Source organism: Brachyhypopomus gauderio, chromosome 7, assembly GCF_052324685.1.
Source record: "Brachyhypopomus gauderio isolate BG-103 chromosome 7, BGAUD_0.2, whole genome shotgun sequence".
In the NCBI taxonomy this organism is placed as follows: Eukaryota; Metazoa; Chordata; class Actinopteri; order Gymnotiformes; family Hypopomidae; genus Brachyhypopomus; species Brachyhypopomus gauderio.
In genome coordinates this window covers 19,709,705-19,732,151 of record NC_135217.1, presented here as the reverse complement: position 1 = coordinate 19,732,151, position 22,447 = coordinate 19,709,705, and the positions used below count along the sequence as shown (strand labels likewise).

At 45.4% G+C, this 22,447-nt stretch overlaps 3 protein-coding genes across 12 annotated transcripts; 1 reads left to right on the top strand and 2 right to left on the bottom strand.

The window, feature by feature from the left end:
- Positions 1 to 552: 552 nt before the first annotated feature.
- Positions 553 to 8,124, bottom strand: tap1 (transporter 1, ATP-binding cassette, sub-family B (MDR/TAP)). Of its 2 annotated transcripts, XM_077012378.1 has the most exons (14): positions 7,970 to 8,098; positions 7,554 to 7,575; positions 6,882 to 7,216; positions 6,592 to 6,778; positions 6,108 to 6,222; positions 5,762 to 5,892; positions 5,314 to 5,519; positions 4,952 to 5,149; positions 4,432 to 4,560; positions 4,057 to 4,245; positions 3,791 to 3,964; positions 3,195 to 3,354; positions 2,945 to 3,081; positions 553 to 2,398 (listed from the first exon to the last, which is right to left on the bottom strand). In XM_077012378.1, exons 3-14 carry the CDS (start codon positions 7,206 to 7,208, stop codon positions 2,153 to 2,155), a joined length of 2,199 nt encoding a protein of 732 aa, XP_076868493.1. In that variant the 5' UTR covers positions 7,209 to 7,216; positions 7,554 to 7,575; positions 7,970 to 8,098; the 3' UTR covers positions 553 to 2,152. The 2 variants fall into 2 exon arrangements, with proteins under 2 accessions (XP_076868493.1, XP_076868492.1); XM_077012377.1 differs by lacking the exon at positions 7,554 to 7,575 and having other exon boundaries at positions 7,970 to 8,124.
- A 626-nt stretch (positions 8,125 to 8,750) lies between these two features.
- On the top strand, positions 8,751 to 15,407 carry notchl (notch receptor, like). Of its 6 annotated transcripts, none has more exons than XM_077012366.1 (11): positions 8,751 to 8,999; positions 9,859 to 10,000; positions 10,090 to 10,422; positions 10,661 to 10,875; positions 11,084 to 11,399; positions 11,796 to 11,938; positions 12,022 to 12,083; positions 12,497 to 12,626; positions 13,292 to 13,389; positions 13,495 to 13,826; positions 13,995 to 15,407. In XM_077012366.1, exons 1-11 carry the CDS (start codon positions 8,942 to 8,944, stop codon positions 14,500 to 14,502), a joined length of 2,337 nt encoding a protein of 778 aa, XP_076868481.1. In that variant the 5' UTR covers positions 8,751 to 8,941; the 3' UTR covers positions 14,503 to 15,407. The 6 variants fall into 6 exon arrangements, 4 of the variants coding, with proteins under 4 accessions (XP_076868481.1, XP_076868482.1, XP_076868480.1 ...); XM_077012367.1 differs by having other exon boundaries at positions 9,856 to 10,000; positions 12,025 to 12,083; XM_077012365.1 differs by having other exon boundaries at positions 9,856 to 10,000.
- On the bottom strand, positions 14,788 to 22,064 carry pbx2 (pre-B-cell leukemia homeobox 2). 4 transcript variants are annotated; one of them, XM_077012369.1, is made up of 9 exons: positions 21,672 to 22,064; positions 20,870 to 20,943; positions 18,346 to 18,590; positions 17,511 to 17,701; positions 17,014 to 17,149; positions 16,784 to 16,925; positions 16,274 to 16,344; positions 15,983 to 16,033; positions 14,788 to 15,562 (listed from the first exon to the last, which is right to left on the bottom strand). In XM_077012369.1, the coding sequence occupies exons 1-9, from the start codon at positions 21,911 to 21,913 to the stop codon at positions 15,488 to 15,490; spliced, it is 1,227 nt and encodes a 408-aa protein (XP_076868484.1). In that variant the 5' UTR covers positions 21,914 to 22,064; the 3' UTR covers positions 14,788 to 15,487. The 4 variants fall into 4 exon arrangements, with proteins under 4 accessions (XP_076868484.1, XP_076868486.1, XP_076868487.1 ...); XM_077012371.1 differs by lacking the exon at positions 21,672 to 22,064 and adding an exon at positions 21,467 to 21,581; XM_077012372.1 differs by lacking the exon at positions 21,672 to 22,064 and adding an exon at positions 21,294 to 21,396.
- Between the last annotated feature and the right edge of the window lie 383 nt (positions 22,065 to 22,447).

Here is a 22,447-nt window from a genome sequence, read left to right as displayed (position 1 = left end):
GCCAGTAGAGATTGGCTGCCGTCACTGGCTGCTCCTTCCTGCTGCCAGTAGAGATTGGCTGCCGTCACTGGCTGCTCCTTCCTGCTGCCAGTAGAGATTGGCTGCCGTCACTGGCTGCTCCTTCCTGCTGCCAGCTGCCGATAAGAGATTAAACCCCCTCTCGATATTTCTGAAGTCGTTAGGATCTCCAGATTTTTGGTTTGTAGCTACCTGTAATTCGTATGGTACGCAAAGGTAGCCGTGCAAATCAAACAGCTTTTGATACATCCATGATTCACCATTCCACTGAATACCTGGGTTAGTGCAAAAAAATCTGCTAGCTGGAAAAAACATACACTTACAGAACAAAAGAGACAAAATCTTCGCAAAATGGCACCTTTATTAGCTGGCAGGTTTAACACCAGCACCTGAGTTTGACTTTTTCAAATATAGCAAAAAAAAAAAAAAACATTTCATCTGATTCTTCCAGAGTGGATCCCATATAGTGATGTTGCAGACACAGTCTTGATCAATATTTCAAGATATGAAAAACTGCTAAATGAATACACAGACTGAAAGAAGACGCAAAACATTTTTACTAATAAAAAGCATATATGTCACTGGCAGACACGCATTGATTGATATTCGGGAATTATGTTGGAATTGTTTATCTGTTAGTCAAATGTTTGTGATATTTACACCTAATTTTAAAATCCTAGCATTTACATGAGCTGAATGTATTTAAAAAATACAAATTCAGAAACAAATATAGGCATGTGGAAAGAATGTAAGCATAATATAAAATAAAATCTCATCTGGAGCTACTCTAAAGGTATGTTTAAAAATGTCCTTCCTCTGAAAGCACACTGAGCACCTAACATGTTTTGGAAATGCGATGTCGGTGTAATAAAGTTTATTCCAATATTTTAGGGCCTGTTATAGTTACTTAATCCCTTCTGACATGTTGCAGATTTGTGTACATGAATACAATGTTGTTTTATTTTTATGTCTTTACTCTCAGTATTCAAGTCTACATGGAGACTTCTTTTACTCTATGTATTAAATTTGGTTTCAGCATCGGTATAATCATGTCTGGAGACTCCTTAGATGTCTCCTTTAGACAGCCACTGGAATATCCTTCTACATTTTTACAGTACATAACCCACACTACTACTGGAAATCCAGTAGAACAGTAGAACTTTTCCAGTTCAGTGTTGCCAACTCCTCAGTAAGGAAAGTAGCTATTGGCTGTCCTAAAAGTCGCTAGAAGTTGCTAAATGACATCATCGCCTAATACATGTTTTTGAAGTAATAACGTTGTGGGAGAGAATAAAGTGAGTAAAAACACCCAAATGTGTTAGAACTACAAATGAACAACTTCTGTTGCCTTTGAAATAGGCAGTCACTTCTCAAAATATCTTTTTTTTTACATTAATTTACATAAATCAAATTACATAAATCAGTTTTTTGCCGTGTTGTTAAATATTAGCATAAGAGTAGCAGTTAGCGGAAACTGCTATTCTACGTTCAGCCCTCCTTTATCCGGGCTTGATGTTTAGCTTTTCACAAAGAGGTGTGGACGTGGCGTGGTGTTGGTCTACTCCAACTGTCAGACTGCACTTGTGAGTGTTGTGGGACAGACTGATCTACACTGAGGGCGGGACTACGGTGAAGGCTGATCTACACTGAGGGCGGGACGTCGGTGAAGGCTGATCTACACTGAGGGCGGGACTACGGTGAAGGCTGATCTACACTGAGGGCAGGACTTCGGTGAAGGCTGATCTTCACTGAGGGCGGGACTTCGGTGAAGGCTGATCTACACTGAGGGCGGGACTTTGGTGAAGGCTGATCTTCACTGAGGGCGGGACTTTGGTGAAGGCTGATCTTCACTGAGGGCGGGACTTCGGTGAAGGCTGATCTACACTGAGGGCGGGACTTTGGTGAAGGCTGATATACACTGAGGGCGGGACTACGATGAAGGCTGATCTACACTGAGGGCGGGACTACGATGAAGGCTGATCTACACTGAGGTCGGGACTTTGGTGAAGACTGATCTACACTGAGGGCGGGACTTTAGTGAAGGCTGATCTACACTGAGGGCGGGACTTTGGTGAAGGCTGATCTACACTGAGGGCGGGACTACGGTGAAGGCTGATCTTCACTGAGGGCGGGACTACGGTGAAGGCTGATCTACATCTGTGGCTCCAGCCTCTGTGTTGCGGTGGAAGGTCATGTTCTGCTGACGCACAAATTCAGCGTAGGCACCGCCCTTTTGCACCAGCTCATCATGGGTGCCCCGCTCCACCACCTCCCCCGCACGCAGGAACAGGACATTATTGGCCACCAGGGCACCGCTCGCCCGGTGCGTGATGAGCAGGACGGTGCAGCGGGACGACTCTCGCTGCAGTTCCTTGTACACCTGCGGGATGCAACAGGACCCAGCAGGTTTAGTCTGACAGGCTGGGCTTCCCTGAACAGTGCTAACCTCCCAGTAAAATAGCCTGTGTTAATAAGCCTGGCTGCCAAACTGCCCCCATCACAGTTGAATGCACTCAAACCGGCACAGCTGGGGCTTTGACCTGGTCTACCTGTGCTGCACGCCCTCTTTTGCAAGTGCCTGGCTGTAAGTAGGTCAACAGCCATCTGGGAGTAAAATCAGGAGTTATGCTACTTGGTCTGATCAAAGACCTGCAGACTGAGTGAGGTCACAGGTCAAGTGCTGCAGGAGATTCATTTAAAACAGGTCATTTTACCTCACGTGATCACACATCAGAAAGACAAACGTCCAATACTAATAAACCCTTACAAACACCTTAAACAAGCAAAGAATACTTCTGCCATCAATATGTGTATGATGTATCATACGTGTATGTATGATATGGAAAAACTCTGTGTAATGCATCGTTCTATGTAGCATCATTCTGTGCGGTGGTGTTACCCTATGAGTGAGTGACTACGGTATTACCATGTGTTCGCTCTCTGTGTCCAGGTCACTTGTAGCATCATCCAGCACAAGGATCTGTGGCTTCCGGATCAGAGCTCTTGCTATGGCTATACGCTGTCTCTGACCTCCAGAGACCTTACCACCCTTATCACCAGCATCTGTATCACACACACACACACACACACAATGATTCACAGCAGGTATATCAGGACCACAGCAGGTATAAAGTATTCAGGAAATCAGACACATTTCTCCCTCTTCCGCTCCTCACCAGTGTCGTAGCCGTTCGGGAAGTCTCTGATGAAGTGCTGTGCATAAGCAAGTTTGGCAGCCTCCTCCATCTCTTCATCTGACGCATCCACCTTCCCGTATTTGATGTTCTCCCTGATGGAGCGGGCGAAGAGCATGGGCTCCTGGGAGACCACGCTGATCTAAACCAGTCAAACGACAACTTAAATAAAAGGCCCGCCTGAGTTTCAGGTCATCCAAACAGACATGGTGGTGTGACTTATTTTGGTTTAAAAATATCCTTATTAAATATGAACTTTCTTACATGAAAAACTACGGACTATTCCACCAGGTGTGTTTGTAAAAGAAGAGCACACTGTTTCATTTCTTCTTTATCTGTTTAGCAGTTATTCATTAATAAATGTTTTTCATGATGGAGGATCTACGTAAAGAGGTAAGAGATGTTGCCACTGGAGTGATGACTTATGACTCATTCACGTTTGTATAAAAACACAATTCTAATTCAATTCAGAAAGTTACGTGTGATTTTAATGCTATGTAGACATCAAATGGAATGTCAGTCATGTTAACAGGTCAGACATAACAGCCGAATTTACATGCGGTCGCAATCAACATTACCTTCTCATGCAGATACTGTTCCTTATAGTTCTGCAGTGGCTTCCCGTCCAGCAGGATCTGGCCACCCTGAGGGTGGTAGAACCTGTCTAGCAGCCTAACGATGGTGCTCTTGCCCCCGTCGGCTGGGCCCACTAATGCCGTGATCTTCCCCGCCTCAAGCTCCAGAGAGACACCCTGGGAAGCCCAGCCCACACGATCAACGGCCTGTCCACAGCCCCAAGAAGAAAGCTACGTTCTGTATTGCATTTGTTCGTTTATGCACTCACCTTGAGAATGTTCTCGCCGGGCCTGCTGGGATAGGCAAAGGTCACATTGTTGAAGCGCACGTGACCCTCAAGTGCCTCAGGAGCTAATGTTCCTTCCGGAGGAATGTCAGGTTTCCGGTCCACATATTCAAAGATCTTCTCTGAAGCACCGACAGCCTTCTTCACATGAGGATAATAGGACATCAGAGCCTGCAATAACAGACAAAAACGTTGTCCAGTCAAAAACATGGTTCTTGCTAAAGTCATGTGACAAAGATGTAATAAGAAGTCTCTAACATCAGTGCAAGCACACACAAACATACACACAGAGTGACACGGCACATTCAGCATGATCTTACCACACAAAACACCGAACACTTCCTCACAAGCTTTTACCTCCAAGGCAGAACTGAACTGAAGCTCATACAGCACAAAAGCCACCAGATCGCCACTGCTGACATCACTTCCTGCCACTAGCTGCCCCCCATAGTACAGGATGCTGACTTTCAGGGCTAGACTGGACATCTGAGGAAACAGAATAATTTTAGGAAATATGTTAACAGGAATATGAAATCATGAAAAGACAATAAAAGTTGGTAGGAGCCATAACAGCAAAAATTATCAACAGACAATTAACTCCTTAATAGTGCTAAATGGTTTCCATCAGCTTTTGTTGATTCTTAGCATATATATTTGCACATTGCAAGCCATCCAGAGTTGCTGCAAGTAAACACAGGAAACATCACAGGCTTCTGAGTGACATCTCCCTTTGAAACTGTCAAATCGCTGCACTGTGTAATTCAGATGTCCTGACAGGCTAGTTCTGGTGATTCCTGAACTCTGAGACAAGGTCAGTTTGGTAAGTCTATCACGGGTAAGTCTAGCAAGCGTAAAGATGCAGTTTGTCTTGTCATACACTGTTTGTCCAGGTGGAGGCAGCGTAACCCAAGGCTTCCACTTTGTTAAGCGCGTAGATGGTCTCCAGACGAGTCCGGTAGCGCTCTGTCTCGCCGTCCTCGTTAGCGAAGCTCTTCACTGTCTTTATGGAGGAGAATGTCTCCGTGGCAACCTTGTTCGCCTCTGCGAGAGCATCCTGCACTTTTGCAGAATGTGTCTGAGAGAAGAAAAAACACTTCGATCATGAAAGTGAATCACCCAAACAACTCCAGAACACAACAGACCTGACAAGATTCGCGCTCTAAAGGATTCATCATGAATTTCAGCAACTGATCCATCCACTGGGACACGGCACTGGGACACTGTGTGAAGCTGACCAACCTGATAGAACGTTCCAGAAAACTCCGGGATGATCCAGACTATGGGAATGCCGAGGACTGTGAAGATGGAGAGGCGGACGGAGATCAGCAGCATGGAGCCGTAGAGGAAGAGCAATCTCATGGAGTACCACATGAGAAGACTCAGCTTCTCACTCAGAGACTCGCTCATGGTGTTGGTGTCCGTGGTGATCCGGGACACAATCTCCCCTGCAGACAACACCAAGAAAACCACCTTAGAACCACCGTTGCACCGCGACACAGGTCTCACACACGCATCTCAACAAACACAGTAAAATAAAACACATTGTGTTTTGTAAGGAAAAACGAAGCAAGTGGTGGTTCAACAAAGAACACAGAAAACTCCTGAACCACCATAACCCTGGTGGAAATAAACACTATACGTATGAAGGATCTTTAGTGCAAATAATGTTTGTGTGAGTGTTTATTACCTGTGGAAGTACTGTCGAAGAAAGCGATGTCCTGTTTGAGCACACAGTCGAAGACCTGCTTCTGGATGGAGGTGTGAATGAGGCTCATGGTGATGTTGTACATGAGGTCGCACAGAAGCTCGAACACAGCGCTGCACAGAGGGACGGGGTGGACGTCAGACGACGTGTGGCTGTCCTGAGAACCTCCCTATCTCCATTATCAAACACGAGCGGATGTGGCTAGGAGTGGATGGCTGAGGTTCAGAATGTAAAACTCTTTTTTTCAGCTACAGCTGTGAAATGGCTATCACGCTCTGCAGTTTCACGGTCTGCATGTTTTAACGGTCTGCTCTCCAGCCTGCCTTACCTCATTACAGTCATGAGTGACATGATCTTGATGGCGTTACTGAAAGCCTCTGGCTCGTCCTCTTTCGTGATCCAGTCGGTCATTTTGCCGGTGTAATGAGGAATGGCCATCTCCCCTGAGGTAACACCACAGGTAACACCACAGGTTACACCACAGTTTGCAGGCAAGAGCTCTCACAATAACACTAAACAACCAATTTTGTGCTTCAGAGCTATACAAAGGCTAATGTAAACAATGTGGGGAACTTCCAATACAAACTGAAAGGAATTTCAGCAACTGGTGTTTAACAACATCTGCACTGTGACTGAGGTAAGAGAAAGTGAAAGCATCTCACCATTACCTCAAAGCGACATTCTGTTTACTTTTCCAGATGTCATTACAATGGGAAGTTTCCAACTTCTTTACCAAATGCAACAGAGCAAAGTAAAATATATGACTGATAAAAGTGTACAAGAAAGGTTGTTTTTGTCTTTCGGTTTATTACCGAGAGAAGAGAGGAACACTAAGATGATGACCGCGGTGAAACGGCAGCGATACGGCTTCATGTAGCCGAGCAGTCTCTGGAGAGAGCCACGCGCCTTCCCCGAGGCTGGGGTCTTCGTCAGGACGGAGGGCACATAGCGTTTCCACAGCAGTAGAGACAGAGCCATAACACCATAGCCCTGCAGCAGCTGATCACAGCAGGTTTTACATTCGACAAGTACCTTTCATAAAGATGACATGTATAAAAGTAAACAGTCACACTCACAGACAATAGACGAAGTGTGTGCTCACCCCTTGCCAGGTGTTCCAACCCCAGAGAAGCTCCACCGTGGACTGGCCACAGACATAGAGCAGGGTAGTGTAGGCTGGGTATAATAAACTAAGAACAGCCACGGTCTGGAAGCCCTCGAAGCTCCTTATCCAGGATGGACTTCCAGGGTAATAATGGGACACGAGCAGAAGGAGGCAGCATCTCAGCACTCCACCAGCCCACAGACAGATGAATGCGTGTGGGACGAGTAGCGGGGAGAGCTGGGTCACCCCCACCGTCAGAACCACGCACACGTCCAGGCACAGGAGCAGACAGCCAAACACATACGGAGCCATTGCGGCCTTCATTCCCGGTTCTGGAAAGCACAAAAACAGGCTGTAGTAGCTATATAATTAGAAAAGAAATTAAAGAAAATGAGGCCCAGAAAGAAATGAGGTGTTGTGCAAAAGAAGTTAAAAGTTAAAAGTCGTAATAAAATTATTATATGCTCATAATATGTAGCTAAAGCCTTGTTTTTTAACTCAAAATTGTGCAAGAACTGAAGATAAACATCTTAGTTAAAATGGTGCTCAGATATGTAGTTACAGGTTGAATGAGAAATTCAACTTTCACTTTCACTTTTGTTATCTAACCACCCTTGTAATTTTATACTCTATATTAACATTACACGCTTACCTTTAATAATCGCTTACCTTTTAGCTATAACCTGCGTGTCTTTGAAAATGTAGGTTATAAGAGTTGAGTTTAAAAAGACATAAGGCTGCCACCTCCACTGGAACACGTAAACATTAGGCGACGCATATACGCCAAACTATAACCGCGTCTGTTATCCACCTACTCTTCAAGATTACCAAACCTTCATCACCCGAAGCTTAATATTTTTAGGATCGGTTCTGGTTATGGAAAGGTATCTAAGCTAATTAGATGCGCAGTCCTAGTAGTCCCAAAAGATCCTGAGTTACGACAGCACCTTTCTCAGACACGACCCTGTGAGCAGACTTCACGAAACCGAAAGAACCAGGCAGCTATTCACCGAGGGGGATCCCGATATGAAATGCAAATGCCCGTACAGTTAAAATACTCGAGGCAAGTTTCTGTCGTGACTTACAGTAAGAGGTCGCATGGTTGAAGAAGTTGCCGCCTAAAAGAAATGCAAAATATATTTTTTTACAAACGTTGGTAGGACGTAGTCGGTTATTCATGTACGCGCCATTAAGATACACGGTTACAGGGTGGAAAGAGCGACATCTCCTGGTTTCAACTGAAGAAACCCGTTTGTAAAACACACTTGTCCTGTATTTATGTAAAAAAAATCGAAATTTAGTGGTTAAACTTTCTTATTACCAAGTTGGGTCAAAGTGTAATCCAATAAAAGCATATGTAAGGCTTTGCTTCATTCACCATAGAAATAAATTTCTCATTTCGAGATGACCAAAGACAAAAACCATGACCAAAATTAGTATACAATTTAAGACCAATTCACATGGAATTTACACTATTAAATTACTAGCAGTCATTATTTTAAAAGAATTTGGTCATTGGTAGTCCTAACACAGTTCTAAGCAGCTCTGTTCATAGCTGTATTGTAAACAGCTCTTGTGCTAAGTCATACAATAGCAATAACAAAAAACACTAAACTCTGCAAAGTGCACACATGTACACATCACACACACATAGACATGCACACACACGCATACACATACACACGTGCACACACACACACACACACACATATACACACACACAATCCTAATCTTTTCCACACAGTGGCAGGAAGTAGCGCAGATATCCGCAGTGCTTCTGAAAAGGGAAACGTGAAAGATGTTGATGATGGTGACGGGGGGGGGGGGGGGGGGGGGGGGGGGGTGTAGACCTAACCACCTAACCACTCACACAGCTGAAGGTGTTTCTCCATAGGATCTAAGAAAGCAGGCCACCAGCCTCAAAACGGTCCAGTCGTCTTGGGACGAAAGGTCGCCAAACACATCGTCAGAGGGAGAGTGTTGGCGATTAACACATCAGAGAGCCTGTGTGAGATATACTGAAAGGAACCAGAAAGGGAGGTGGCTGAGTGATCATCATGGCCCTGCTGTTGGGGCTCGTCTTCACCTTATGGCCTGTCAGCAGAATGTGTCAAGGTGAGTCCAACTGCATCTGATTTTTGAGTCTTTGAATGGATGTATGGATGGATGGATGTATAGAGGGATGGATGGATAAAAATATGAATGAATGAACAGATGAATGAACGATTGAAGATGGATAAACGGGTGGATGATGTACATAATTTTAACGGTGGTGGAATATTGCTTGGTTACTAATAATAAGTAATGAGGTGCATTTATTGATTGAATTCTGCTTTGGAAGACAGCTCAAAGTCTTTTTCAAAATAACTTCAGATTCCCTTTTAAAATACATTTCTCTATTTAAGACCACTATTTTATGAAAATTTTATTTAACATTGAAAAATAATATCATACGATATATGCCTGTTTGATTTAGTTAGGGTTAGAGTTAGAGTTACTTCATGGTGTCATGTTAAGTTTTGCTTCCATTGTTTGCTTATAATGGACATGGTCTGTAATGGACTTTATTGTCTGCTGCACCTGTAAATCTATTGTTCTTCTATGTTACATTTTTCATCACCATGGTGGTGCCCTTCAACTATAACCCACTCCCATTCCACTCCATTTCCTGTTGCCATTCACCTCTCCTGGACATTTCCTGTTTGTGTCAGGCCCCAAGTTTCCTGTTTCCCCTTCGACTCAGGCCCAGGACACACCTCCCACAGCCATTTCATCTACCTTCTCCGCCATGGTTTTCCTTGTTTCAAACACAACCTCCAGTCTCATCATCTACATACATAAAAACAGCTGCAATTTTTTTGTATGACCACAAAATTATACACTGGATACAAATCACACTAAATATACAGTAGACTGATATCTGATTAGTAGATCTGTGTCGTTTGTTAAATACCTCTGCTCACTCTAAAAGCAGCTCTCAGTGATCCCTGGAATAGCTGTCCCACCGATACGGCGTGCAAGGCCAAGTTTGCAGACGGCGTGTGTGATAAGGAGTGCACCTCTCCACAGTGCCTGCGAGACGGATTTGACTGCGTCAAAGCCAAAGACTCCTGCAAGTACGATTCCACCCCCGTGCCTTGCGCTCACTGCCCCCAACAGCAAAGGCACGTCACCGTCCTGGCATGACGTGTCTCGTCTCTCCCAGACCAGGCTACGTGCAGTACTGCCGCGATCACTACGACAACACGTACTGCGAGCAAAGCTGCAAGACGGCCTCCTGCGGGTGGGACGGGTCCGACTGCTTCCAGAACCAGCAGCCCAACTGGGCCAGGGGAACCCTGATCCTGCAGACCTCTGTCCCATTCCAGAAGGGTCCGTTCCAGAACGGATCCCTGCTTTGGGCTCTCAGCGTCTTGCTCCAGACCAGCGTCAAACTGAGAGGTGTGGTGCCTTTCCAGACCAGCACTGACCTCTTCAGTCTGGAGCCCCAGCAACTGATAGAGCTACATCAGCAGCTGTCTACACACAAGAGCAATGGGTAAGGGGCTATTTATTAAAGTCCATGCTCTTATAACTGTGGTAATAACTGGTACTACATATAGTAATATAACTGGTACTACATAGTAATAAATAGTTATAGTATTGGCTATGATGAACAATTTCACAAAGAGAGAGGAATTTTGGCCTAGGTGATGTCTGACAGTGGATCTCGTGTCTGACACTAGACCGCCACGCCAGTCTGTGATGCAGTCTTTGTTTTGTCTGTTGTGCTCCAGGTCACTGTTGTTCCTGCAGGTGGACAACAGGGCCTGCACGCACCTGCCGCACACCTGCTTCTCATACGCGGCCGAGGCGGCGAGCTTCCTGAGTGCCGTGCTGGAGCTGAACCACGCCCCGCACCTGGTCCAGAACGAGCTCGTCACGCTGATCGCCATCCGCGGGATCGACCGGGAGGTTGTGGTGAAAGAAACTATTGCGGGGGTGTCCAGTGGTACGTTTGGGTTCACCACGATCTCATAATGGCCAGCTGATCTATGTATCATAAGCAATGTGTATATTTCTTGTATAACTGTAAATGGTCTACATTGCAAATTGTTTAATTGTTTATTTTGCTGCACTCTTTTGTCAAATCACGTTTGGCACTTTAGGCACACCATAACTTTCTTTGATCTGTTTCATCTTCAATGAATACTCTCCAGCTTGGCTGTGGCCTGTGGTGGGCGTGGCATCTGGCATGGGCGTGGCCCTAGCCGTGGTGGGCGTGGCACTGCTTGTCTGGGTCAGGAGGAGAAGAAGAAGGAGAATGGGAGGTGAGAGAGTGCGCCACAGATCCACCGCCACAGATGACAACAACGGCAGCAAGGCCTGGACACGTCGCTCAGCAGATCAGCACAAGGAGAGAAGCAGGAGGGACAGGGAGAAGGACAGGAACGGCGCAAAGAAGAAGAAGAAGAAAGGGAAGGAGGCGGGAAAGAGGCGCAGTGAGCCGCTCGGAGAGGACGCCATCCGCATGCGGTGAGTCCAGTTGTGTAGGTTTGATTTTGTCCACCAGATGGCGCCAAAGTGAAGGCTGGTGAAGGTGTTTGACTCTGGTGGTTCTTAAGCAGTTTTTCAAGGATACTCTGTTGACCCTTTGTTTTTGTGCTTGACAGCAGCCGGAGGACAAAGGTCATGGAAACATTTTCCGCTCTTTAAGTGACATAAATAGCCCTTTTACCATATTTCCTGTTCCCACCCCTAAGCGCACATCCAGGATGAGAAAAGTACTATTTACTTTTCTTATTTCTGTAACAAATATAGCTTCAGCCAGAGAAGATCCTTTGATCTGTCAACAGGAATTTTGAAGCTACATCACAGGAAACTGTGTGGTAAACTGTGTTTTATTGTGCATTTCCTTCATTCTGATTCCAGGCCTCTCAGGAAAGATCTGGACATTGGCAGTGACACAGACATGACCCAGAGCTCCATGGAGGACATCACTCGGACCATCTGTGACCACAGGTCTCCAGCACAGAAGCATTTTGATCTCAGCCCCCAGCAGCCGACCGCTCAAGGTAGGGTGGGTGCGCCGCTTCAGGAGAAAGCAAAAGAACTTCATGTCCTACTGATTCCTTCCATCTTCTCCCCCTTTACCCAGCAGCCCTCCCAGGGAGGTGGGAGAGGAACCCCGCCCCTGCACAGCAAAGAGCTGCGACCAGTGTGAGTGGAAGGAACGCATGACAGAAGCATCACAGGACACCCCTGCCACTGCAGACACCAGGGATTCCAGGGTTGTGTCCTTTCATTTGAAGAAAACACAGTTTAAAGAGTTTTTTATCCTTAGTCTTGGTCCGTTGAATCATTAAGAACGGAAAAAATATTCTTTATGTTGAAAACATTTCAGTGCTTAATGCATTCATTCATTTTATAACTGCCGATAATTCTAGTCTACCAAAGCACATTAACAAGACGTATTACTGCTGTAGCAAAAACACTTAATAAAGCCAGAATAAGATATCAATCGCAACCATTTCCAAACGTCCCTGCCCCTTTATGTCCTTTATGGGCAGTTGTGTCTCTGTATGACCGCCCTCCAGCTGGGCTCACAGTGTCTCTGTATGACTGCCCTCCAGACGGCTCCAGTCCAGTGGTGTGGCCCAGACGGCTCCGTTGTCCTGATCCGTGCTGTGCGCAGTGGTCTAGACAGGGTGGTGCTGGAGTTGCTGAGAGCGGGCGTGCCAGTGAACAACACTGATCACACCGGTGGGCACTGTTCTCACATTCACCCCCGCCAGGGTCACTAGGCTCTGTTACACACTGCTGGCCTCTTCGTGCCAGAGCTCGCCGATGTTTTACGTACTGTTTGCTATATTGTGGTTTTTATGTTTGACTTTTAAAGCCTCAGCCAAGGCCAGCCAATACATTTCCATGGCTGCCACATACCTGTCTGATTGGGACTTTAAAAATCACTGGATGATAGTTTGTGTGTTTCCTCTTTTTTCTTTTTTCTTTGGGGAGTAACGTTTGCGTTTCCTTCCTCTCCCCATCTCCTCTTCCTCTCCCTATGCCCCGCCCCTCCCGATTCCCGCGCTCACCTCACACTCTGACTGCTTCAGAACCCCTGATACACGATGACAATCCTGAACAAAGTTAACGTCTGTGGCACTTTCAGTGTGGGCATATTTATTTGTAACATATAGATAGCAACCTTCCCTGCTTCTCTCTCTCTTTCACCCTCTTTTTCCTTCTCTCATTGTCATTGTTCTTCTTTAACCCTTCGAGGCCACTCCCACTCATTTACCCAGATGGACTAAACTCAACAGTCCCACTCTTGACTTTCATAACTCTCATCCCTTTGTTTTTCTATATATGATGGAACCTCTCCTGCTTTCCTTTTCCATCCTCTCTAAATCCATTCTCTCTGCTAGGGAGATCCGCCCTGCACTGGGCATGCTCAGTAAATCACCTCTCATTGGCTCGGACACTGGTACGCTACGGTGCCACAGTCGATCAGCAGGATCACAAGGTAAATAAATAAACATCTGAGACAAAAAAGTAAGGAAAAATACTAGAATTGAGAAAAATTCTAAATCTTGTGAAAGTTTAAATTCATGGCATCTTACATTTCAAGGGTGAGACTGCCCTCTTTCTCGCCGCCCTTCATGGTTGCTATGAAACCGCAAGATTCCTCCTCCTAAACGGGGCCAACCAAGAGCTGACGGACCGCAGGGGGCGTCGACCAATAGATGTGGCTCGGGAAGCATTACATCATCAGGTCCTTGAGCTCCTATTGGCCCACAGAGTCCACCTGAGTCCATTTCCTGTGGACCCAGCCACTGAGGTGCTGTGGGACGACCGTACTTACTTATACTCCCAGTGGGCATCACCTCCTAGCCTAGCAGGAAGAAGTGCGTCCTTTTCTGGGGTCATAGGTAACAGAGACCTGTCCTCGCCACCACCCAGGTAAACTCCCATCAATTCTAACCCCTCCCCCTTCCTATTTTAAAAATCCTCTACACTAGACTTGAACTATAAAATACAATGATATTTGAGCATGTATTTACCACAGGAGCCTTTGAACACTCTGTGTTGCCAGAATGTCTCTAAGTATCATATTGTTTGTCTTTTCAGCACTGACTGGCTAATGAGCAGAGCACAGTGTGCCTCCGCCCAGAACTGGCGCCCCATGCCAACCCAATCCGCCACGGCTCTAGTCAGCCCCAGGATTCTTGGCCACCCATCCCGGCCAATCAGCACACTCCAGGAAGTGACTTCAGAAGCGGAGGAAGAAGACCGAGAACCACAGGATGTTTCCCAGGCCACAATGGGCCACTTCCTGTCTCCTCAGCCAGCGCCTCGACAACGTTCCTTTTCCTGCACTCAACACGCACTGCAGCGCCACTCAAGCAGCAACCAATCAGAGCTGCCTGCGTCTGTCGCGCCAGAGAAACGAGCCAATGAACACGTAGAGATAGTGGTCATGCCCCACCCTAAGGCAAGCCCCAGCCAACCAGAGAGTAAAAGTGCAGCGCTGGTCACCAACACGGCTCAGACAGACTCTGAGAGAGAGAGCAAGAGCTGTGAATCAAAAAGTGATACAGTCAGTAATGAGCCAATGTCAGTCCAGACTGTTGTGTGACAAAGAGGACATGTGTGTGAACATATTCCCATACCGATTACCAATAATCCCCATTAAATTTTATTTAGCTTGCCTATACAAAATGATGTGGAAGGTGTGTGAATACATGTGGACCACCTCAATCACGAGAAAGTAATGAAAAAACCTTCCTTCGACACGATGACCCCAGGACAGTCCTAGGGCATCTTGACTGATGCCTGCATGGGATTTATACGACATATAACACACGTGTGTTGATCAGCTTCTGTAAGCACTCTGAAATAAGACGCCTTCTCTTAGAGGTACTGAATGTGTACACAGACAGTCTTTATTGTAAAAGAGGTAGAGAATACAGGTGTTTCACTGTACAGAGAAAAGACAGCACTGTTGATATACGCACTCAAACCGTAAATAAAGACAGCAAACACACCCCATTCATATAATAGGTACACACAGTAAAAAAGAGAAATACACACACAAAAAAATAAAAACAATCAATCTTTGGATTATTCTCTATTGCCCCCTTTACCCATGCCAATTCATCTATCTCAGCTTTAACAAAACAATATGTTAGAATAGCAGAGAGAACAATAACAGGATAATAGTCATAAAGAAAGCAGTCTTAATGCGGTTTAAAAAGTTCCCTATTCAGAACCCAGATATTGCAGTAACGAGTAGTGGAAGTAGTGGAGTGATGAAAACATGAAAAATAAAACAAAGAGGAGAAATATAACGGTCAAATATATGAACCCACCTAAACACTTTTTTCCTGTCACTCTTTCTCTCTCTCTCTCACTTACTCTTTCTCTCTCTCTCTTTCTCTCACATGTACAGACATACTTTTCAGACAATATGATGTACAAAACCAAGCAACAAACAAGAAAACAAACAAAAAAAAAAAACAAACGAACTGCACTTGAGCAGAAGTGTGACCATCATTCTTTTCGTCTTCTCCGTTGTCCTGGTTTGTCTCCAACATGGCGGTCGGTGGGAGAGAGCAGCGTTGTCAGTCAGAGTTGTCGGAGTGATCACTCCCAGGTGGAGAGGGGGGCGTGTTCTGTTCCTGCCAGTTCCCATTAGTCTGTACACAGGCACGCACACGCGCAAAACAGGAGAGTAAATAACCAGTTCTCCACTCACCCTAGTCTGCTCTATTTTACCCGCTAGACAAAAGCAGCTTTAGAAATAACACCAGCAGCTGCCAGGAGTGTGTTGACACACGTGTGACGTCTCCCGCACACGTCTTCTCAAGTCTTAACCTCCCCCCCCGCCCGCCACAAACCACAGTAGCGCACACGCACATATTTACTGGGCATTGAGCACATGAATTGGTGAATACAAACAACCACACTGACCTGTTCTGATAGGGATGCTACAGGTAATTTGCTTTCATGCAGCCAATCAGAACAGATCAGCTTGGCTGGCAGAAAGTTAATTTTATGAGCTGGTTTGGAACAGATTGATGGCACTAGCGTGAGCATGCGTGTGAGGCGCTCCTCACCCGGCTCTCTCTGGGACTATAGAGCCTGTCCGAAAATCGGGACTGAGAGTCCTACCAGAGAGAGAGAGGACAAGGAAATTTAGGTACATGCACACACACACACGCACACGTGTGCACACACACACACACACGCACCAACGTACACGTACAACAGCTCCATTCCTATGACAGTTAAGTCTTGCACACACACACACAACACAAAATGCTGAGACGACATGTGCACACTCGCTCAGAATGGTCCCATGCAAGCCGGGGAACTTAAATACCAGAATGACGTGGAAAATGTCTAACCTGAGCCCCCATGTGGTAGCCAGGTTGTTCTCCGTTCACTGGAGGAGCTCCAAGGAAGATATCTGCTGACCCTGAGAGTGAGAAAAACCCTGAGCCTGGGTGGAGGTGTGTGTGGGTGGAGGTGTGTGGGACGTTGTGTAAAACACACATGCTCAATTTCCCCAGTTATACCGTGTCATTAACGAGATAAGATTATATATATAATATATATATAGGAGTGTACAATCACAAAATGTTCAGTCTAAAAGCAGACTACTATAGCACGTGTTCAGATCTTGTCTACTTAAAACACAGTGTTTAATAAGCTTATTGACAGTAAACAATGGACTATTTAACAAAGCGAGGAACATGGTTCTATGTGCTGGTAGCGGAGGTCTTGACACACGTCCCATCTGAGAATACAATCATGCAGCATAACAGGGCAAGGGTCCCGAAGGTTGCTACGGTGAGTAAAACGTTCCCCTGAAGACCCAGCTTGGAGGCGGGGTGTGGGGTGTGGGCGGGGCTAACCGGTGGAGTTGGGGGTGTGGGGAGACCCCTCCCTCTGCGCTGCGCCCATGGCAGTCTTCATGGCGTAGATGTTAGCCTCCTCCTGGAACTTGCCTATGTTCTTCTTGTAGCGAATCCTTTTGTTGCCGAACCAATTGGACACCTGTCGCAGGGGAGCGGCCCAATCAAAAGAGTTATTTCACTACTATATAGGTCCGGCCCAACATTACCGCGGGGTGGGGGGGTCCTACCTGAGACACGGTGATGCCACACTGCTTGGCCAGCTCCTCCTTGGCCTCCTCGCTGGGGTAGGGGTTGGACAGGTGCGAGTAGAAGTACTCGTTCAGAACCTCCGTGGCCTGCTTGCTGAAGTTACGCCTCTTGCGCCTGCGGGCAGGACACAGCAAGGAGGCGATGAGGTCACGGCCTTCCTGCAAATCAGCGCTTCCACACAGACCACTGGGGCGCAGTCCTGGAGCCTGCCAACACTGCAGAGGTCAGCACTCTTGGGCTCCTGCTGTAATCGATCTGACTCAGCTCAGTAGCTACGTATTAAGCCCTTTATGACAGAAATCGGGATAAATGATTAAGCCTGCAGTTGAGCAAGCTCTCTGGGACACAGCTTCCCCAGTGCAGACTCAGAGCCCAGGACGGCTGCTGTCTTGCGCGTGCGTCCATAGACTGTAAATATCTGTAACTGTGCACACTGTATAAACATCCGCCCGCTCACACATCGACCCACACACACCGGGCATCCAAGAAGCGTGAGCGGAGGATCATGACGGCCTCGCACGTGCTCTGCTTCAGCTGCGTCTGGATGGAGCTGAACTTGCGGTGGATGATGGCTACCATGCGCTCGATCTCACGTGGGGACACGGGCCGCGTGCGTGACTGCTCACGGAGAAGGTTCATCACGTGAGTTGTAAACTCCGCACAGGCCTGGAGGGAAGAAGAGGGAACACGCGCGCACACAACCAGTAGTTAAAACACATGGTGAGGTTTGTGTTTCTTCTGTGCATACAGACTGGTACTGTGAGTGAGTGAGATTTTTATTTAAGCTTCATTTCTTGCTGTTGTAAATAATGACCACTTGACTCCCCCTCCCCCTAAGCGAGTTTGTTCAGCTATTATAAAAAGCTGTAATCATTTTAGTACCACCATCCCCAAAATCTAATCTATGCACAAAACCTAATCTATACACACTTAATGTAAGACCAGAAGAGATTTCTGAGTACCAACAATCTAGACAGACTGTTGTCTTCCACATGCAGAAGAATCTGAATATGACCATCACACCCTCAAGACATAAATTTAATCTTAATTTCAATTTTCACCTCAACCACACAGATTTCCCTGATTGGGCCTGTGTGCGATTTCCAATCAAAAACAGAGAACAAGCTACCCACCTCTCTGTACATAAGCTATTTGAGGACATCTCCCAAGACAACCGGCCGTGAAAACCAAATCTGATTTGTGCATTAGGGTCCACAGTCTAAACATAGCCCAGGAGACGCATATAGAGCCTCTCCATCGAGCGGCAGCTGTATGGCTCCCTGATTGATGGCTGACGGGCTGAAGTGTACCTGCTCATATTTCTCCAGCTCGGTGTGGTAGATTGTGCGGATCTGGCTCAACTTCTGTTTGTAGTCAGAGTGCTCCAGGGAGCTGTCTGGCGACATGCCGCCCGAGCTGGTCGCCGCAGAGACGGCTGCAGCAGCCCCGCCCCCTTTCTCTGGGCCTGCCACGCCTTCAGCCAGAAGCATGTTGTCCAACCGCACGAGCTGTGGGTCTGGTGGCTCCTCCTCCTGGGTGTTTCGCATAGACAGACCTGAAACGAGACCAGTGTTAATCACCACAGTGTTAATCACCATGACTGTCTATCACAGGTAACATTAATTAACACATGTGCTGAATTAATTAGGAATTCGCAGTCACTTCCATCAATGGCATCCATGTTCGTGTTAGTGCCACTCAAAAACCATTCAGACACAATGGGAATTGGTTTTCTTATGCACATTTGGTGGGAAAAGACTCCTGTGTACTTTCTCAAAAAGAATGCACTATAGTTCTTCGTGCAGTTCTTGAAGGTGTCAAAATGTTTTTTCAATCAGGCCCAAAGGCCATAGCTTGTTCCCCACCCTCTTTGACAAATGTTTTTTCATATACAAGAATATAATACAGGAAAATATGACATATTCTTCATAAAAGTCAAGTTTCTGTCCCTGATTATATTAGTTTTTGCATTAACAAGTTATGTTATATTAAGTGGATGTAAGTTTAGTTGCTTCAGAAGTAATTTTCCTTTCAGATTAAGATGTTGAAGAGTTTCTTCAAATCATTCATTATTGTTACCTAGTACACTAGTACTACATTGTAATTTGTATCCTGCATTTATGCCAGATTGCTTTGTCACCATAATGATGAAAAACATTAAAACATATGTTTATCATATCAACCTCACTTAAAAATGTTTGTTTGTAACTTTATAGTGAATAATAAACTTTCAAAAATACCACCCACCCCTTATTATTTAAAAATGTATTTGCACACCCTGAACCATTACAAAACTCTTTGACTCGTCTCTGCACAGTACAATATCTGCTATAGGTTTATTAACACTTGTTCATGTTGTTACATTGTCAATCCCTGTGTATATAGTATTTTTTCTCAATAAATCTAAAAAAAAAAAAACAACCTACATCGAATCAGTATGTAGGCGTTTGTGACAACTCAGACCAATGACTGGTTTGGGAAATTGAGAAACAGTCAACTACACATTAGAAAAAAATGATAAGTTATCAAATTCTGCACATACAGCTAGTCTGCGTTGCAGTAGAATTCTATTACCAAGCAATTAAGTTACCACACAGTAAAAAAAACGTATAATTTTTTCTATCGTGCCCCTGTAAAATAACTTAAATTATCTGATCCAATTTACGTATTAATCAGATAATGTCACTTCCTAGTTCAGCTAGATTAGATCTAACTATCAAAGCAACCAAAACCGACAAGGCATAACCATAAATACAAAGAGTGTAACGTATGCCACAATAACTTAATTCAGATGAGTCTGAGTTGGTGTCAGTAAGGTGTAGTGTGAAAAACACACAGGGGCTTCATTATTGTTACTAACACAGTAATTCAGTGTTAAAGCACACAGAGGCTTCATTATTGTTCCTAACACAATGTTAAAGCACACAGGGGCTTCATTATTGTTCCTAACACAGTAATTCAGTGTTAAAGCACACAGAGGCTTCATTATTGTTCCTAACACAGTGTTAAAACACACAGGGGCTTCATTATTGTTCCTAACACCGTGTTAAAGCACACAGGGGCTTCATTATTGTTCCTAACACAGTAATTCAGTGTTAAAGCACACAGGGGCTTCATTATTGTTCCTAACACAGTGTTAAAGCACAGAGGGGCTTCATTATTGTTCCTAACACAGTGTTAAAGCACACAGGCTTCATTATTGTTCCTAACACAGTAATTCAGTGTTAAAGCACACAGGGTTTCATTATTGTTCCTAACACAGTGTTAAAGCACAGAGGGGCTTCATTATTGTTCCTAACACAGTGTTAAAACACACAGGGGCTTCATTATTGTTCCTAACACAGTAATAAAGCACAGAGGGGCTTCATTATTGTTCCTAACACAGTAATAAAGCACACAGGGGCTTCATTATTGTTCCTAACACAGTAATAAAGCACAGAGGGGCTTCATTATTGTTCCTAACACAGTAATAAAGCACAGAGGGGCTTCATTATTATTCCTAACACAGTAATAAAGCACAGAGGGGCTTCATTATTGTTCCTAACACAGTAATAAAGCACAGAGGGGCTTCATTATTGTTCCTAACACAGTAATAAAGCACACAGGGGCTTCATTATTGTTCCTAACACAGTGTTAAAGCACACATTAGCTTCATTATTGTTCCTAACACAGTAATTCTCGCTTTGTTCTGAACCAACTCCAACATGGCGTCGCTCGCTCACGTCAACGACGCTCTGGCCTGTTCCGAGATTTAATATCAACTTTTAAGTAAATTACGAGTTTGCACGATGCGACGGAACTTGGTGTAGAACCGGGGCAAACGAGTCAACTTACCGGTTTTCTCTTTGATTTCGCACAGCACGCTGAACAGAGCCGGTTTCATTCGATGACAGTTCAGGGCATGTTTTCTGTGTGTTGAATAAACAAACTGCGTTAGCACAACCGCTAGCTAGCTACTTGGGTCAGCACGCTTAAGACAGCTAGCTAGCTCAAATGTGCCCTTTATATGGTGTTATAATGCATTATATTACTTTATATATTATATACTTGTTAACACCGAATTAAATACACTAGCCAGGCTGCGTGAGGAGACGTTTAGCTGCTCTCCTCCACAGACACTAGCTGTAGCTCCCCAGCCGAGGTGAAGAGTTTCTGCCTTGGCCATTTTGTTAACCAATGTCGCATTAACATTATCAAACTGTATAAGGAAACAGTATTGGTGTTGTTGTTGGTACAATTTATCCCAGATAAAACCCACTATCATTCAGCTGAAGTGAAGCGACACCGTCGTTACTTCTACAACCGCGCAGCTAGCTAACGAGCTAGGCTACCAGTCCCGTCCATGTAAACAATAGTTACAGGACTGATACTGTCGGGTTCAGGGCTGGATAAGACCCGCGGAAAACTACATATAAACGTCTAAACCCTTACACATATCTCGAAAGAGTTTATTTTAGTGCTCTTTAACGGTCCTGGTCGTATTTGTAAACTTGTCGGGCTGGTTAGCCGTGTGCTAGCCGCCTAACTCGGATAAGTTGCTGCGCTGCGCTGAGCTCGTCAAAGTTTGTTTTTGGGCACGGAGCCAAATACATGTTAATTAACGACGTACAACAGATTAAACTTCATTACTGCTTACTTCGCTTGAGCCTCGTCCAAACTTTGGTCGGTTATGGTCATGATTTGTTGCAGAATGTCCCCAATGTCTCTTCGGTTTTCGTGACCGTTTTCCGTTCCTTCGAGGCCCGGGTCGCCATCGGGGCGATGTTGTGTTGGAGGGTGAACCGAGTTTAGGGGATGCATCCCGGGGTGAGCGCTCAACCCGATCCCCCGGCCTGAGTTGGGCCCGTTGCCTGTAATAGGCGGCTGCTGCTGCAACATCCTGAGCGGCGCGTTAATCTTACCGAGCTGGGTGTGTGGCAGCAGGCGTACACACACACACACACACTCCCTCCCGTGGATCGACACACAGGGGGGGCCCTACTGACTGGATCCGCTGGCAGGAAAAACAGATGATACTGTCCAAATTCTGTGGCCCATACCTATCCAGTATTGCTGGGATGGTTACTGTTGCAACTGCTAAAAAAAGAGTTTTTTTCCAGATGATAAAATGAAAAGTTATGTACCAATAAAAAGGATTTTAAGTTTGTTCATCAATTTAATATCATATGTTAACATATGCTTATCATATTGACTGACATACGTTCATGTTTCTGTCAAAATGTTGGACTGATTTCAGTATGAGCTCCGATTCTGAGATTAACAAAACGAGTTTGTAATAATCTAATACAGGCGTGTACGTTTTGGCTGTTTGACCCATGCAAAACTAAATAGTCCAGTCGCCCATCAAATCATATTGGAAGCGCTTGTAGATGTTATGCCAATATATCAGTATATAGCAAAGACAGATATATA

Excerpts from the sequence above, each read along its gene's own strand:
- tap1 (XM_077012377.1), bottom strand. The coding sequence starts at position 7,208 with ATGAAGGCCGCAATGGCTCCGTATGTGTTTGGCTGTCTGCTCCTGTGC. Across the intron at positions 6,223-6,591 it reads AGTGTTCCTCTCTTCTCTCG|GGGAGATGGCCATTCCTCAT; the intron begins GTAATAAACCGA and ends GTGTTACCTCAG. Across the intron at positions 5,893-6,107 it reads TCACTCATGACTGTAATGAG|CGCTGTGTTCGAGCTTCTGT; the intron begins GTAAGGCAGGCT and ends CCCTCTGTGCAG.
- pbx2 (XM_077012369.1), bottom strand. The coding sequence starts at position 21,913 with ATGTTGCAGCAGCAGCCGCCTATTACAGGCAACGGGCCCAACTCAGGC. Across the intron at positions 16,345-16,783 it reads CCACACCCCCAACTCCACCG|GGTCAGCAGATATCTTCCTT; the intron begins GTTAGCCCCGCC and ends TCTCACTCTCAG. Across the intron at positions 15,563-15,982 it reads ATAGTCCCAGAGAGAGCCGG|ACTAATGGGAACTGGCAGGA; the intron begins GTGAGGAGCGCC and ends GCCTGTGTACAG.
- notchl (XM_077012365.1), top strand. The coding sequence starts at position 8,942 with ATGGCCCTGCTGTTGGGGCTCGTCTTCACCTTATGGCCTGTCAGCAGA. Across the intron at positions 11,400-11,795 it reads GAGGACGCCATCCGCATGCG|GCCTCTCAGGAAAGATCTGG; the intron begins GTGAGTCCAGTT and ends TTCTGATTCCAG. Across the intron at positions 11,939-12,021 it reads CCAGCAGCCGACCGCTCAAG|CAGCCCTCCCAGGGAGGTGG; the intron begins GTAGGGTGGGTG and ends CCCTTTACCCAG.